At 36.1% G+C, this 16,861-nt stretch overlaps 1 protein-coding gene across 4 annotated transcripts in view; it reads right to left on the bottom strand.

The window, feature by feature from the left end:
• LOC145268263 (uncharacterized) overlaps positions 1 to 16,861 on the bottom strand; it is a 336,860-nt gene that overhangs the window by 205,905 nt on the left and 114,094 nt on the right. For all 4 annotated transcript variants that reach the window (XM_080123621.1, XM_080123619.1, XM_080123620.1 and 1 more), the window contains exon 3: positions 7,390 to 7,411. In XM_080123621.1, the coding sequence (XP_079979747.1) occupies positions 7,390 to 7,411 (22 nt within the window). The remainder of the gene's footprint in view (positions 1 to 7,389; positions 7,412 to 16,861) is intronic.

Below are 16,861 nucleotides of genomic sequence, written 5' to 3'. Positions count from 1 at the left end.
TTTCAGAATTGACACCACATCTTGTGAGTGAGGAAGGGGGTTGTCAAAATATTTGCTCAAAATTTAGCCTTGATTATCGCTGTCAGGATCCCCCGCATGCAAATACTATGAACAAAGAGAAAAAAAGTCGTCATTTTAAACAAAAGTGTGTTTGTAATTGATCTATAATCAAACACCTGCATAAAATATTGGGGCGTCAACTAAATTCTAAGTGGTTAATACCTAAAACCAAAACCAAACAATGGTATACGTATATATTAATGTTATGTTTCAGGCTTTTGTGTGTTTCTTTTTTGGGGGGGGGGTATCTGCGTGATGTTAATGTGTGCATAGGTACAGAAAAATATAAATAAGAAAAAAAACAAAAAAGGAAACCCTGCTATACAACAAAGTAAGCATCCTTGTTGTTTCAGTGATGAGATTCGTACTTGAAAAAAAAAAATACAATGCTATCCATAAATGTTGGTTTTGTTTCAGGGATTGTTTGTAGGGTGGGGTTGGGTGGGGTAGTTGCTCGGTGATACATAAATTTCTGATTATTAGCGGTTAATATTTTTGTATTTGGTTTAATATTTATATAACGATTGCTTCGTGTAGAGAGAGCCGTCATATTTGTAATGGTCAGATGCGTTGGTTTTTCTAATAAAGTGTGTAATCCAGAATAAGCGATTTTTCAGCTCTCAGCCAATGAAAATTGCTGAAATATTAGAAGAGGGAAATTATTATTTTCGATTTGGGAAATGGGAAGATAATTGTATGGCTATGAGTATATCATCCATTTATGAAGGGTCCCAGGACAATATAGTTATAATGTGTATATTTCTTCCTATTGATGACTTGTTATTTACAGGGAAAACTAAGGTGAGGGATTTTCACAAGATTGGTATCATTTTGAAGCTCAATGTCTCAGACGACAAATATCAAAAGTTGGCAAAAAAACATTAATTCCTTCACCCTCAACTGGGCATTTTTCTACAAGGCGGGGTCGATTTTTTTGTGAGCCATTTTTGCAAGTCATCGTATTGGTTGGATTGACTTTGCCTAATTTTAACATTCCAAACTTCCCGTCGCATCATGGGGTAGCGGTAAGATGTCAGATTTTCTTCCACTTTCTTTTCCGCATCGCATTATAGGTTCAAGCCTGCCTGCCTACTACCACATTTTTTTTTTTTTTTTTTGCTCAACACACACCTCCAAACACCTGGGCAACACCAGGCACCCAGGCTAGTAAACACATAAACGTATTGACAATCCGATAGAAAATGAAGTGTTACTTCCTATTTATAATGCCTCCCCACAGAACAGAGTTAGATGCCAGCGTCGTTTTTTAACGTGGAGAAAAGAACAAAAATAGAAATTGTCTCAGTCATGAAGGATTTCTCCTCCACTAACAGAGAACAAGAAACTGCAGTGTAGCATCAGAAGAACAGATACTACACTTTAAGGCCAAGAAATGAAAAAAGCAATCCTAATGGGTGTAAAAAAAAGATACTATAAACGCATAAACGTACTAACGATCACATAAAAAATTGTTTGTAGCTAAATACGTAAAAAGCAAACTTAATGGATAAATACAGATAGTATAGATGCATAAACGTATTAGCAATCACATAGGAAATTAATTGTTTGTAGTCAAATGTAAATAACAGCAAGCATAATGGATGGAACACAGATAAACGTATTGACAATCACATAGGAAATTAATTGTTTGTAGTCAAATGTAAATAACAGCAAGCATAATGGATGGAACACAGATAAACGTATTGACAATCACATAGGAAATTAATTGTTTGTAGTCAAATGTAAATAACAGCAAGCATAATGGATGGAACACAGATAAACGTATTGACAATCACATAGGAAATTAATTGTTTGTAGTCAAATGTAAATAACAGCAAGCATAATGGATGGAACACAGATAAACGTATTGACAATCACATAGGAAATTAATTGTTTGTAGTCAAATGTAAATAACAGCAAGCATAATGGATGGAACACAGATAAACGTATTGACAATCACATAGGAAATTAATTGTTTGTAGTCAAATGTAAATAACAGCAAGCATAATGGATGGAACACAGATAAACGTATTGACAATCACATAGGAAATTAATTGTTTGTAGTCAAATGTAAATAACAGCAAGCATAATGGATGGAACACAGATAAACGTATTGACAATCACATAGGAAATTAATTGTTAAAAATGAAAAAAAAAAAAAGAAAAAAGCAGGATAGAATATAGATATTAAAAACTCATAAGTGTATTGAAAATCACATATAAAAAATAATTGTTTATACTTAAATATGAAAAAAGATAACCTAATCGATGGAATACAGATATAAACTCACAAACGTATAAACAATCTGATAGAAAATAGATTGTTAGTAATTAAATACGATAAAAAAATAAACTTAATAGATAAAATACAGATATTATAAACGCATATCGACAATCAGATAGAAAACAAATTGTTTGCAGTTAAATATGAAAAAAGCCAGAATAAAGAATGGAATAGAGATATTATATACGCATAAACGTATTGATAATAACATAGAAAATGAAAATATTTGTAGTGAAATATAAAAAAGCAAGCCTAATGGATAGTATACTGATATCATAGATGCATAAACGTGTTGACAATCACATAGAAAATTAATTGTTTATAATTAAATATAAAAAAAGCAAGCCTAATGGATAAAATACAGATATTATAAACGCATAAACGTATTGATAATAACATAGAAAATGAAAATATTTGTAGTGAAATATAAAAAAGCAAGCCTAATGGATAGTATACTGATATCATAGATGCATAAACGTGTTGACAATCACATAGAAAATGAATTGTTTGTAGTTAAACATGAAAATAGCAAACCTAATGGATAAAATACAGATATTATAAACGCATAAACGTATTGATAATAACATAGAAAATGAAAATATTTGTAGTGAAATATAAAAAAGCAAGCCTAATGGATAGTATACTGATATCATAGATGCATAAACGTGTTGACAATCACATAGAAAATGAATTGTTTGTAGTTAAACATGAAAATAGCAAACCTAATTGATAGAATACAGATATTATAAACGCATAAACGTATTGATAATAACATAGAAAATGAAAATATTTGTAGTGAAATATAAAAAAGCAAGCCTAATGGATAGTATACTGATATCATAGATGCATAAACGTGTTGACAATCACATAGAAAATGAATTGTTTGTAGTTAAACATGAAAATAGCAAACCTAATTGATAGAATACAGATATTATAAACGCATAAACGTATTGACAACCAGCAGATGCACCCGACGTTGCCCGGTATTAAACGTAATGTTATTTTTTTTTTAAATGAAGTAAAATAAAAAAAAAACGGAAAGAGACATGTGCATGTGAGGATTATGTTTTTTCTTAACAGGTTACTTCTTGTAATTAAAAAAAAAATACTCGAGCTTAAGATCGAAACCAAAACATAAAGACAGCGAGTCAAGTACGATAACCGTTAGACTAGCTTGACACCATTTTAAAAAAGTCTTTTCAAACTTACTTATTCTTAACATAAGGAAGTTGTCATATGAATCATTCACACATGCGCAGTCATGGAACAGTTGATAAACAGATAAAAATCCAATGGTACCCCCCCTTTTTTTTTACATAAGTGTCACCGCTTATCAAGGCCCAGAGGCCACTCGAGGATAAGGGTTAATAGGTATACATTAGTCATTGTGATTTTAGCAAAGTAAACAGTGGGAATTTTGTAAGTTGAATTACTTAGGGCGACGATTCAATTAGAACTTGTTCACATTGGACTTTTTATTTTATTTTTTTTCATAGGTATCAACACATTATCAAGGCCAAGAGGCCACTCAAGGATAAGGGTTAAAGAGTGTACAGTAGAAATTGGACAATATAATAATCATTAGTAATGAAAATTTGTTAAATTTGATAACTTATACGGAACGGCTCATCAAGAACTTATTTATGTTAGACTTGAAGACAATCATATTGTAGTTAGCCGGAAAGCAGGAAAACGGAAGACAATTCCACAGGCGTGCAGTTCTAAGAAAAAAGTTTTGTTCATGGAATCTACGTTTAGGTTTAGGCACAGATAAAGAGTGGGGGGGGGAATTATTGATAGTGTTTACAGCTAGACGAGTGTTTCTTGTGAAAGTTTGGCGAGGGGGGGGGGGCATAGATTGAAGCTCAGTCGAACACTTTCCATGAAAATAACGATACATCAGAGACAAACTCGCAACATCTCTTCTGTGAGATAGAGGTTGCAAGGAAGAGAAAAGGACATCTCCTACGAGGCTACGAAGTCTATTTTGAACTCTATCAAGGCAGGACGTCCTTTCTAGCAGCTCCTGCCCAGATGTGGTAACAATATTCCATCCTTGGACGTACCTGGCTCTTATATAGATATAGAATAGCATCAGCAGTGAGATATCTACCGGATCGATAGAAAGATCCCATCATTTTTCCAGCGGCCTTGGCAACAGATTTGATGTACGTGTTCCATTTAAGATCAGGAGTAATGATCAAGCCAAGAAGCTTGTCAAAACTTGAGGCCTCCTGAAGACGAGAGCCATTCATTTCAATTGATGCCAGATGGGGATCAGAATGTTGATGATGTAAAGAGAGAAGCTTGGTTTTAGATGCATTAAAAGTAACCTGCCACTCCTTTCCCTATTGTACTACATGCTCAAGATCAGAGGAGAGAGAATTGGAGAGAACTTGGTCGTTTACCGTCTTAGATGTGCTACCATAAATGGTAGTGTCGTCAGCATAAATGTCTACAAATGATGTAAGGATGTGATTTGGAAGATCATTAATGTAGATCAGGAAAAGAGTTGGGCCCAGGATGGACCCCTGAGGGACACCGGCATTAATACTGTAGGCTTCTGATTTTTGCCCCTCAACTACTACTCTTATGAACTTATCAGAAAGAAATGATTTAATGATTGAGAAGACATTTCCAGCTATACCATAGCTAGAGATCTTATGAAGTAAACCTTTATGCCATACCCTATCAAAGACCTTAGATATGTCAAGAGCAATTGCCCTAGAAAGGTTGCCTCCGTCGAGAGATTTGCTAATCCTATGAGATATAACTGTAAGCACATCTGCTGTAGATCTAGCAGAACGGAAACCATATTGAGTGTCACTAAGAAGGTTATTTTTGTTGAGATGGTTGATTACTTCTGTATTTAACACAGATTCCAGCAACTTACTCATGACGCACAGGAGACTTATTGGCCTGTACTGAGAGGGGGATGAGCGATCACCTGAATTCTTAAATACAGGGCATACTGATGAAATTTTCCAGGGAGATGGGAAACTATTCTCCTTAAGACAACGTTTAAATAGTTTTGTAAGTATGGGCGCTAGTTCAGGTTGAAGTTTTTTTAGTACTATAATTGGAATACCGTCAGGGCCAGTTGCTTTACTGGAATCAAGGTTTTTGATTAGCTTGGCAACATCACGTACAGATATATGTATATCACATAGCGTGTTTTCTGATATAGGAGGAAATATTGGGGGTTGGCGGCCTTGATCGCAAAGGGTAGAATTAGCTGCAAAGTTCTTAACAAAGAGTTTGGCTTTGTCTGATGCTGACGAGATTACCTCAGGTCCATTGATGATAGTTGGGATGGAGCACACACTTCTGTTCAGAATTCTGTTTGCTATTTGCCAAAACTGGTGGGAACCAAGCCGCTGCTCAGCTACTTTGGACTTAACAGATTGAGCATACAACCATCCTGCGTTCTTTATTACTTTCTTACAATGGTTGCTGGCAGTCCTGAAAGCGGCTTTAGTTTCCATACATCTATTACGTTGGAAACAGTGGAAAAAGTGATTTCTGTGCGCAATGGCAGCAGCACATTCTGGAGAGAACTATGGCTGGCTGTTAGGTTTTTGCTGAAACTTTTTCGAGGGTATGAAACGATCAATACCTACAATTAACCATTCCGTCAGGTCTAATACTATAGAGGACACATCCTTTTTAAATATGGAATGCAGAGGTAGATCAGTTATAAATGTACGGAAGCTATCCCAGTCAGCCTTAGTGTATCGATATACTGTACGATGGAGAGGTACGTCTGGGGACTTATTACATTTCATTTTTATCTTAATTGATACAACAGAGTGGTCGGAAGATCCAAGAGGCGACAGAACAGAAACTGAACATAGTTCAGGGCAAGTTGTGAGAAAAAGGTCTAGTAGGCTCGCATACTGGCCGTCATTGTCGGGCACACGGGTGGGTTCCTGAACAATCTGAGTGAGGTCATAGGCAATGGAGAAATCATGACAGAACCTCCCCTCATCATCGGTCTTGTTTGAGTGGGTCAACCATTCGACGTTGTGAACATTGAAGTCTCCACATACGTAAATGTTAGCAGAAGGATAAGCAGATAGGACTTGGTCAATTTTCTCAGATATGCTTTGAAAGATAGTAACTCCGCTGTTGTGGGGGCGATAGAGAATAAATATAAATGCAGTAGTGTGAGCTAAAGCAACCCGGAAGCACATATAGGGTAAGTTAGGATCTTCCCTGGAGATGTCCCTACCACATGGAAAGCTATCTTTAATATAGGCACATATTCCATGCCCATGGCGATCTTGGGGGTCAGATTTAGAAGTTAAGTTAGAGTATCCTGAAATTGCAAACTCATCTAGGGAAATAGCCTGTCCAATGCCAGTTTCACTTAAAAATAAAAGGTCTGGTTTAGTCTCCTGTAATTGGGTTTCAACCTCTGGAAGGTTAGAACGTAGACCCCTGATGTTGGAGAAGGAGACAACTGTTCGCACAAAATACTGCCAACCTAGAAAACAGCTTTTTCTTCTCCCTTTGTCAGAAAAATCACTCATTAAAAAATGAGGACTGAGGGACAAATAAGAAGAACCCCTAATACCAAATCTTTTTTTAACCTTTTAGCAGGTGTTTTTTTTTCTCTCAGGACGAAAAAGCTTTCTGCATGTCCGAATACCCTATATACCACATTTTAAATTAGTAGATCAAAATTTCGTCGAGTATATAGGTTGAGAAATGTCCTCACACACACACATGCATTCTCAATTTTAATAGATATAGAGATAAAGAAATAAGAGATTGTCAATTGTGAAGAATTTGAGTTGAGAAACGCATCAACATGGAGGAAAAGATTCTTAGTTCCTTAAGATTTTACTATCATATCAAACATTTTCATATGTGTGTGTGTCTTTTTTTTATATTATCGCCGCCACCTTACTAACACATTATTTTTCTCATTAATAATAACTGATTTATTGAAATCCAAAAATAAATTTTTTTTTTTTCTAATTAGAGGTCAAGAAACTAAAAAAAAAGAAAAAGAAAAAAAAAATGAAATTCATCATACTCACGGGAAATGCAAGGTGTCTCCATCTAGAGAACAGAAAAAATAAAAAACAAACATATATGAGTGACATTTTGCTTTCATTGAGTGACATATATTATTTTCAATACCTTTTATTTATCCATCTGGTATATTGGATTTTAAATAGGTTAAAATAACTTAATTTTAGGGTTTCGAAAAATCACCTCACCTGCTAATATAAGCGCTCTTTAAAGCTAAAATTGTAAATTTTCTTCGAAAACTATTTTTCTTAATACTTAATTTTTTATCATATGGGTTTTCGTGTCTTTTTTTTTTTTTTTTTGTTGGATATGTTCATTACTGTGACATAACAATTTAGTAGACACCATTGATTTCACTAGGAATTCAATATTTATATTTTCGAATTTCGTAACAATAACAAAGAAGAACCCACATTTTCACGCCGTATCCATTTACACATCTAAATATTTACCCTAACTTTTATTCTGGTAACCATAGCATGTTTATATAAAATTAGGGTTTGTTTTACTATAGACATACAATCGAAAAAGTTGTCAAAAAACAAATATATAACAAATAAATGTTATAAAAGGCAAGATAAGTTACTTTTCTACCTAACTGGATAAGTTTTTAGTGTTTTTATTTAATGTAAAATGTTTATTTGGCTCGAAAATCATACAGTGTTTATCGATATATTTGAAAAAGGCAAATGGCGATGAGGTCTCTATTGAATATGTTAAGTTTGAGAAAATGAATTCAAACTAAAAAAAATATACAAAATACTGTTAGAAACTTACACAATATATGTTATCTTATGTCACGGTAACATATATTGAGTGAGTTTCTAACAGTATGATAAAAAATTATTAAGGAAAATAGTTTTCAAAGAAAATTAGCAATTTTAGCGTTAAAGGGCGCTTATATTAGCAGGGGAGGTAATTAATTTTTGAAAACTCAAAAAAAATAATAAATAAAAATTAAAAAAATGTCCGAAATCATGAAATATGTGTTTTATGTAATATTCCAGAAATATTTAACTGATTATGGCATGACAATTAGATAACATTGCTTATTATCGAAATTGACAAAAAAAGCAAGTAGTTATTGTTTTTTAATGAAAACTCAATTTTTCAACGGTTAGGTTTTTTTACAATAACGGAAAAGTACTAAGGTGTGTGTGTGTGTGTGTGTGTGTGTGTGTGTGTGTGTGTGTATATATATCTATTTTGCTAATGTACAAGTATATGCATGTTTGGGGAGTTGCGTGTGCCAACTTTACAGGTCATATATGTGTCTATGAATATCTCCTGTTGTATCAGTTGAGCAGACTCAGAGCTTTTAAGCTGTTAAAATTGGCTAGCAATAAGAAAGTGGTCATGCATAATATTTAGGTTTATGTTCCCGTAAGGGTCAAGAATAAAGACAACTCTGTAATTAATGGAAACAAAATATACTGAACATAAAAAAAACAAATACAATAAATGAAAGTATTTCTTTTAAACTCCTCGGCCTAACGTTTACAAGGAACATGAACTGGAACAGATACATTCAGAGCATTGCCAAGGCTGCTGCAAAGAAGATGAACTCTCTCTACCATGCTAGAAAATTATGTATGCCTGAAAGTATCCCGTACCTCTATAAGGCCACCCTTCGCTCATGTATGGAGTACTGTTGTCACATTTGGGCTGGTACATCTGCTGCTTGTCTCTCACTCCTGGACAGGGGTCAAAAGAGAGTCGCCAACCTGATAGGTTCTGAACTGTCATCTAGGCTTCAGCCTCTGTCCCATCGAAGAAATGTTGCATCCCTCTGCCTGTTCTACAAATACTTTAATAGTGAATGCTCTGACAAACTACAAGCACTTGTACCTCCTCGACGTGACTACCCCTGACAAACCCGACAAGCAACTAAGCCCCACCCCTTTACAGTAGAGAACCCTAGGTTTAAGAAAGCCTTTTACTTCAATAATTTCTTCCCCAGATCTGCAGGTCTTTGGAACTTTCTCCCGGGATTCTGCTTTCCCAACTGTACTGACATGCAGAAGTTCAAGTATAATGTGAAAAAACATCTTTCTACTCATCTCCCTTCATAATGTCCCTGCAAATTATGTCCCTGATAGTAGCCCCCTACTTCAAAGTGACACTGTGCCTTGTTTGGGGTGAAAATTGAATAAAAAAAATAATAAAAGAAGAAACATATAACAAAAATGTACAAAGATCATTATAATTTATTGGCCTATAAACATATCCATCCCAAATATTGGACTATTTGCGGCCAGACTACATAAACCATATCTCCAATCTTTTACACTTAGATTTGAAGTCTCATGCATGTGCAAGACTCATGCGTCACATGCTGAGGGACATATTCTCCCGGTCTTTATGATACTTATTTACAATACCTCCCCACAGGAAACATTTAGACACCAGGATCGTTTTTTAATGTGGAGAAAAAGGAACGAAAATAAAAGTTGTCTCAGTCGTGAAGGATTTCTTTCTGCTCCACTGACAGAGAACAAGAAATTGAAGTGATATTACACTTTGATCTTGGCCCGGTCTTTATAGTAAGCGGAAGAGTCCATTGTTATCCGTAAGGTTGAGCACCACAACATATAGAATGAAGCCAAAGTGTATTGTTTCTTTGTCAAAAATTAACAGCATGGAAAACGCTGAAGGTATCTAGTAAATTCATTTTGTATATAGAAATGTCGCTATCTTTTCTTTCTCTTCAGCCTTTTTTTATTCGATTTTTTTTACACACGAATCACCACTTATCAAGGCCCGGAGGCCACTCGAGGATAGGAGTTAATGTGTATACATCAGTTAATTTGATTATAGCATAATAAACATAAATAGTGGAATTTTTGTAAGTTGATTACTTAGGGGGACGGTTCATCAAGAACTAGTTGGACTTGAAGATGGCCATACTGTAGTCAGCTGGAAAGCAGGCCAACGGAAGAGAGTTCCACAGACGTGCAGTTCTGAGAAAGAAGTTTGTTCATGGAATCTACATTTAGGTTTAGGCACAGATAAAGAGTGTGGGAAACTATATTGATAGCGGTTCTGGCTAGACAAGTGTTTTTTGTGAAAGTTTGGTGTGGAGGCGGGGACCATAGATTGAAGCTCAGATGAGCAACTGCCATGGAAATAATGATAAAGCAGAGACAGGCTCGCAACGTCTTTCCTGTGGGAAAGAGGTTGCAGGGAAGAGAAAAGGGCATTCCCCACTAAGCTACGAAGTCTATTTTGAACTCTGTCAAGGCAGGATAAATTGCTTCTAACAGCTCCAGCCCAGATGTGGCAACAGTACTCCATCATTGGCCGTACCTGGCTTTTATATAGGTAAAGAACTGCATCAGTAGTGAGATATCTACTGGAACGGTAGAAGGATCCTACCATTTTTCCAGCGGCCTTGGTACTAGATTTGATATATGTCAAGCTGAACACTGTGTTCCTAAATTGTCACATCAAGTTTTCACATTGCCTCCTGGAGGAAAGTCTTACTCTTCATCTGAACAAAAAATATCGCCAATAGTCATGCCAATACTCATTTACATAAGTGAACTATTGCAATTGCACAGAAATAACAAAATTGGATCTTATCAGTGGAACGCTACAGGTCCAATCCATGATGACTGACACACGGCACATCGCCTTCTTTTTTACTCATGGATTCACCTGATGCATGCTACACTTCCTCCTAATCTCTTGGTGAGAAAGATGGGTGATTAGAGTAGTGCTGAATGGACGATCTTTGGAATTCTTTATACAAGAATCACAAGATCAACCACCGACCACTACCAAGTCCCAAGAAAACTGCTGTACAAAAGCTACATAAAAAATTCTTCAACAAGATCAAAGGTACTGTTTTTGTTTTTTGTTTTTTTTTCAGGTAAGGAGTTCTGTCAGTGTGATTTTATAGACTGCTCCCCTACCCTCAAGAGCCATGACCACGGAGAATGTGGAGGAGATGATTCACAAAAGAGAAAAGCAACCGCAAGTGTGATTAGTGGAAACATTATGTAGACGCCTCTAAAATCCACTGAATTCTCCAGGCGGTTGGTGCCTGACAGGTTGTTTGATAGTTTCCTGTGTTTAGCTGGGAGTGACTGAGAAGTGGTCATTTCTACTGACCAAATGTGTGTTACTGAGACAAAGACTAGATGCTTAGGATTTCTGGTCGAAACTAAATATATTGTGGAGTTATGTTTAACAGGGATTAAATCGACGTACAGGATTCATACAGAGTTTCAATGTTCATTTTCAAGAACTTTTCAAGTCTTTTTCAGATAAATTTCAAGCCTTCTACTCCAGTAGTTTCTTCCCCAGAACCGCTAGACTTTGGAATTCCCTTCCGGGTTCCTGCATCCCCAACTGTACTGACATGCAGAAGTTCAAGTGTAATGTGAACCGACATCTTGCTGCACAACTCCCTACATAATACCCCCAATGTTTATGTCCCTGATAGTAGCCCCCTACATCAAAATGGCAATGTGCCTTGTTTGGGGTGAAAATGTAATAAAAAAAAAAAGCTAGGACTGCTACCACTGATTTCGATCACTCAAAACATTTCATATACAGTGAGAATCCCTAAGTTCTAAAACTTCTGTTTTTACTTTCCATTACTATTCTAATGGATTATTTTTCATAATTTTGTTAATTTATCCTGATTTACACATTCCCTTAATTGCTTTTTATAAAATTCAAACAGTACCTGCATGTTATCGCCCCAAACCAGCACTAGTCACCAGTGAAAGCCGGGGGGGGGGGGGCTTCCATCGGGCCATGCCAGTTAACGGATCCTCCTAGTAATTAATATTGTAAAAAATATTTTAATAGTATTTATTTTGGTTTTATTTTTAACTCGCAGTTTAGTCCGGCTTTGCTCAGGTCTTATGTACTGTTCATAACTTTATATGCACATACATGTATGTATATTACAAAGTTTGACTCATGTTCAGGTAACCTACATCTAAAATTATAAGCGTTTGGACCCAAAATTGGCAGAGAAGTTTGGTAGAGTCTGCAAAGGTCAATTCTTTCAACTTTGACCTCTTGGCAGACAAATTTTTGCCCAAAAATTGATTAAAAAGCTTGCTGCATGTCTGAATACCCTTTATGTAAAATTTTAAATTTTTAGACTCAAAATTGGCTGAATGGTTTGCTAGAGACCACAATAGTAAAATCTTTTGAACTTTGACCCATTGGCAGCCAAATTTTTGGTCAAATCCGATTAAAAAGTTTGCCCTATGTCTGAATACACTTTATATAAAATTTCAAAAGTTTAGACCAGAAATTGGCTGAGTAATTTGGTAGAGACCGCAGAGGTCAAATTTTTTAAAACTTTGACCCCAATTTTGGACCCTTGCTTTGGGCTCAAATCAAATTAAAATGCTTGATCTATGTCCAAGTAACCTACATCTAAAATTTCAAGTGTTTAGATTCAAAATTGGCGGAGGAGTTTGGTAGAGTTTTCAAAGGTCAAATCGTTGAACTTTGATCCATTGACAGCCAAATTTCTGGCCGAAAACCGATTAAAGAGATTTTTCCAAATCTCAATATCCCTTATGGCAAATCTCGAGTCTGTAGACTGAAAACAGAGTAGTTTGTTAGGGAAATGTACACACACAGACACAGATACACAACTTCACTTCTATAGATATATAGATATTCCGATACAAATTTTTCTGTATATAAAGAATATGATTTCATTTCAAGACATTCCCCATATTTCCAAGGCCTTTTCAAGATAATGATAGAAATAAGGCCTTCTCAAGCCCGAGTGAACTCTGGAGTTGATGAGCAGAGTGGGGTAGAGCCAAGGTGTGAAAGCTCGAAAGAGATTGTGCAGATGATGAGATGAATGGACCTCAATTGAAAGACAATGCTGCCCTGACAGACAAATTATCTCAATTGGGCCTTAACTGATATACGAAAACAACTGAGATGGGGGGGACACTAACGTTTGTTTTTTTTCTGCACTGAAAGCATCACACACCCAGAGCACTCTATATCTGTGCCTAAATCAAAACGTGGATTCCATGAACAAAGCTTCCTTCTTAGAACTGCACACCTGTGGAACTCTGTTCCGTCTGCCTGCTTTCCACCGGACTACAACTTGGATGTCTTCAAGTCCAACGTTAACAAATTCCTAATGAACCGCCCCCTTAAGTAAACACTTCATCAAATCTCCACACTAACGTAATGTACTTGCAATAACCCTTATCCCTGAGTGGCTTCCGGGCCTTGATAATGGTGATCACTGTGTAAAAAAAAAAAAAAAAAAAAAGCACCACTGATTTATAAACAATGTTCATGTGCTCACTTGCAAATCTGTGTTGTTTTGTTTTTCTATACTTATAAGCCAGTGCACCTTATGGCCGGGTTGGGGTTAGGGCTAAGTCAGTGCAGATTACATAGACGGTCACCAGTACAGGACTACATAGGCAGAAAGAGAAAATAAAGCAGAAGACCATGGCACACAAACGTATGAGAGTTATGCCAAAAATAAAGCACCCTATTTTTTTTTTTTTAAACTAAAATAGTTGAAGAGCTACAAAGACGAGAGTGGTACCATTAAAACAACCTTTTGTACTCAAGAATTCATTTTTCTACATAGTCACCACTGTTTTCAATTTCACCACCATTTTCAATACACTTTGCCAGAGATAAACGATGGCTGTGCATAGGCGTCCGGGGCGTGTTTTGTTATATAAGGATCATTCCAGAGTAAAGCCTCCTATTTTTTTTTTAACTCAAATAGTTACAGAGATATGAAGATGGGAGTGATACCATTAAAACAAACGGCTTTTTACGCTCTAAAATCTACTTTTAAGCATAGTCACTGTGTAAACTTTGAATGCATTTTTGCCAGCAATAAACAATGGCTGTGTATGGGCATCTGAAGCATGCTTTGTCATACAAGGGTCGTTCAAAATATTTTTTAACTCAAAAAGTTGAAGAGCTACAAAGACAGGAATGGTATCATTAAAACGAGCAACCTTTTGTAATCCACAATTTATTTTTCTACATAGCCACCACCATGCTCAGTGTACTTTTGCCAAGCATTCAATGACGCATCTCTGCTTCAGATGCACACCCATAACAGGAGTTGTTTTCTTAGAGTCTCACACCGTCAATATCTGCAACAGAAAGATGAGACTTTCAGATCATAAATGCATAAGTTGCAATCTCCTTTGATATATTCAGGCAGAATAAAAAATAGGAGGTATTACCCTTGGAGCCCCCCCCCCACTGCTTCTGTATAAATATTCCTAAGTTTGTGTTTTTTTTCTTGAGAGTCTGCAATGATTTAAAAAAAAATTTCTATACTTGTAAACAAGGTAGGAGATGACATTAACGGAACGACAATATTAAGATGAAGAGAAGAACCACATCACAGATGATGGGGTTCAGTAATCATCAAGGGACCAGCATAGGGTCCTTCGTGAGTACCAGTTTCACAATGCATGGAAGAACATGCGGCTAGAAAATACCATGTATCATGCTTGATTTAGAAATAGTATTTTTAGGTATGCCCATAACATATACGATGCTCTGTCTCTTGATTGCCGGTTCAGTGGTTAGGGCTAGGGGCAGTGATCTGTCAGATTTGGAAGGTTCAATGCTAACTACACAGATTGGATAAAGGCATCTTACTCCCTTTTATTTTTACATCTCGCATGCCAAGTACTAATTACCTACTATATGACACTATCAATGTTACCCCCACCTCTCTGACTGTAAGGATATAAAAAAGAAGAAAAAATATAACAAAAGAAAAAAAGAAATAAGTTTATCAGCAGAACAATGGTATAGGAAATTGTTTACAAAGGAACACAAAAGAAAGTAAAAATGGGATTGTTAATCAAGTTGTAGCGGTAACAGGGAAAAAAGATTGGTCCAAATATTTTAGAGTTAGTTTTAGGTGTGGCGGTGAGTTTTGTGACAGCTTGTGACAGTTGGTGACGGTTTGTGGACAGTCTTGGGTTTGCGGCAGTTGAAAAGTTTTCCCGTTTGACACCGCAGGAGGCAGGTTGTGGCTCGGAGTAGATCGAGATATGCTTACATCAACCGATGACAAAGAGGTCTCAACAGACTATGTAGATGTGAACCTTAGTGTCTAGAGGGTCAATGGTGTCACACGCACCCACAGAGAAAGAGAGCAACATGGTCAGAAGCGAAGACAAAGGAGACAACAACCACAGAAACAAATTGTTGTCAGCAATGTTGTTGAGTAAGATAGCACACGTGGTATCACTAATCAGACACTGTTCTCGAATGCCTTTAATCTCTTTGTACAAGAGTTTGACATTCCAGGTTGTCATGACAACCTGGGATGAGGACACTTCACCCTACAAGTAAACTAACTGAATGCATGGCTACTCTGCACTGGCTTATATGAGGAATGGTGAACTTTCTTTAAGTTAAGTTGTGATTTATAACAATACTCAACTGGATATTCCACCAGACGAGAAGGTTTCTTTTTTTTTTTTTTTTTTTTTTTGTCCTGAGATCTGCTAAGACCCCCCCCCCCCACACACACACACACACACACACACACAATTTATAACATAGTTAATTAATCAATTATGGAAAGGAAAATAATGTTTTTAAGCTTTTTATTGATTCCACTTTTTTTGAGAGGTAAAGGAGAAATTAAGTAGAATATTTGAATATCTGTGTATCTCGTATAGAAATCAAATGTTAGCACCCACCCCCCTCCAGAAAGGGGCCCTTTGATGTGTGAGAATTTACTGAAGTAAAATGAAACAACAAGTGCAGAGTTATCTTGTCAGATTTTCATGGCAAACGAAACTTTGCATCTAACTAGAAAAATATCATTTGTTATTGTTGTACTGTGTTATTGGCAATATAATAACGTACCACCTAACAATTAATTTTATTTTATTTTTTTGAATTAATCAGTCTGGTGTAGAACGACTGCTAATATGAAACAGTATGCAGCATAATCACGTTGTCATCCCGGTTCCCATTAAATCACTGAAGTTAAGCAACGTTGAGCCTGATCAGTACTAAATGGGTGACTATTTGGGACTTCCAGGTGCTGTATGTGCTCTCTGCTTATCTCGGCATTGTTTGCAGTCATCCTGGACTTCTCCTTGCCACTGGACTCAAGCAGTGTCGACTCAGGTGAAGTATGGTTGGAGATTGCACAACCCTTGCCTCATAATTATCCCTTGTCTCTTTAGACTGAACAGAGGCATTGAATACAAAAATTTTTTTTAAATAATCATCTAAACTATTTTTTTTTTAAATTAGCAATTTTATTTTAAAATTGAAAAATATAAGTTGTGTAACTTAAATTTAAAGAACTTAAATGACATTTCTTTTTTAACACAAGGGTTACCACATATCAAGGCCTGGAAGCCGCCCGAGGATAAGGGTTAATGTGTGTATTGTAGTCATTAGGACAGTTGTGTAATAATTGTTTGTAAAGTAATTTGGTATAACTTAGATCATTTACGAGGACGGTTA

This window comes from Euprymna scolopes, chromosome 43 (genome assembly GCF_053919585.1).
Source record: "Euprymna scolopes isolate OS-2025 chromosome 43, ASM5391958v1, whole genome shotgun sequence".
NCBI lineage: Eukaryota > Metazoa > Mollusca > Cephalopoda > Sepiida > Sepiolidae > Euprymna > Euprymna scolopes.
The sequence above is the reverse complement of the archived record's forward strand: the minus strand, read 5'-3'. Positions and strand labels throughout refer to the sequence as shown.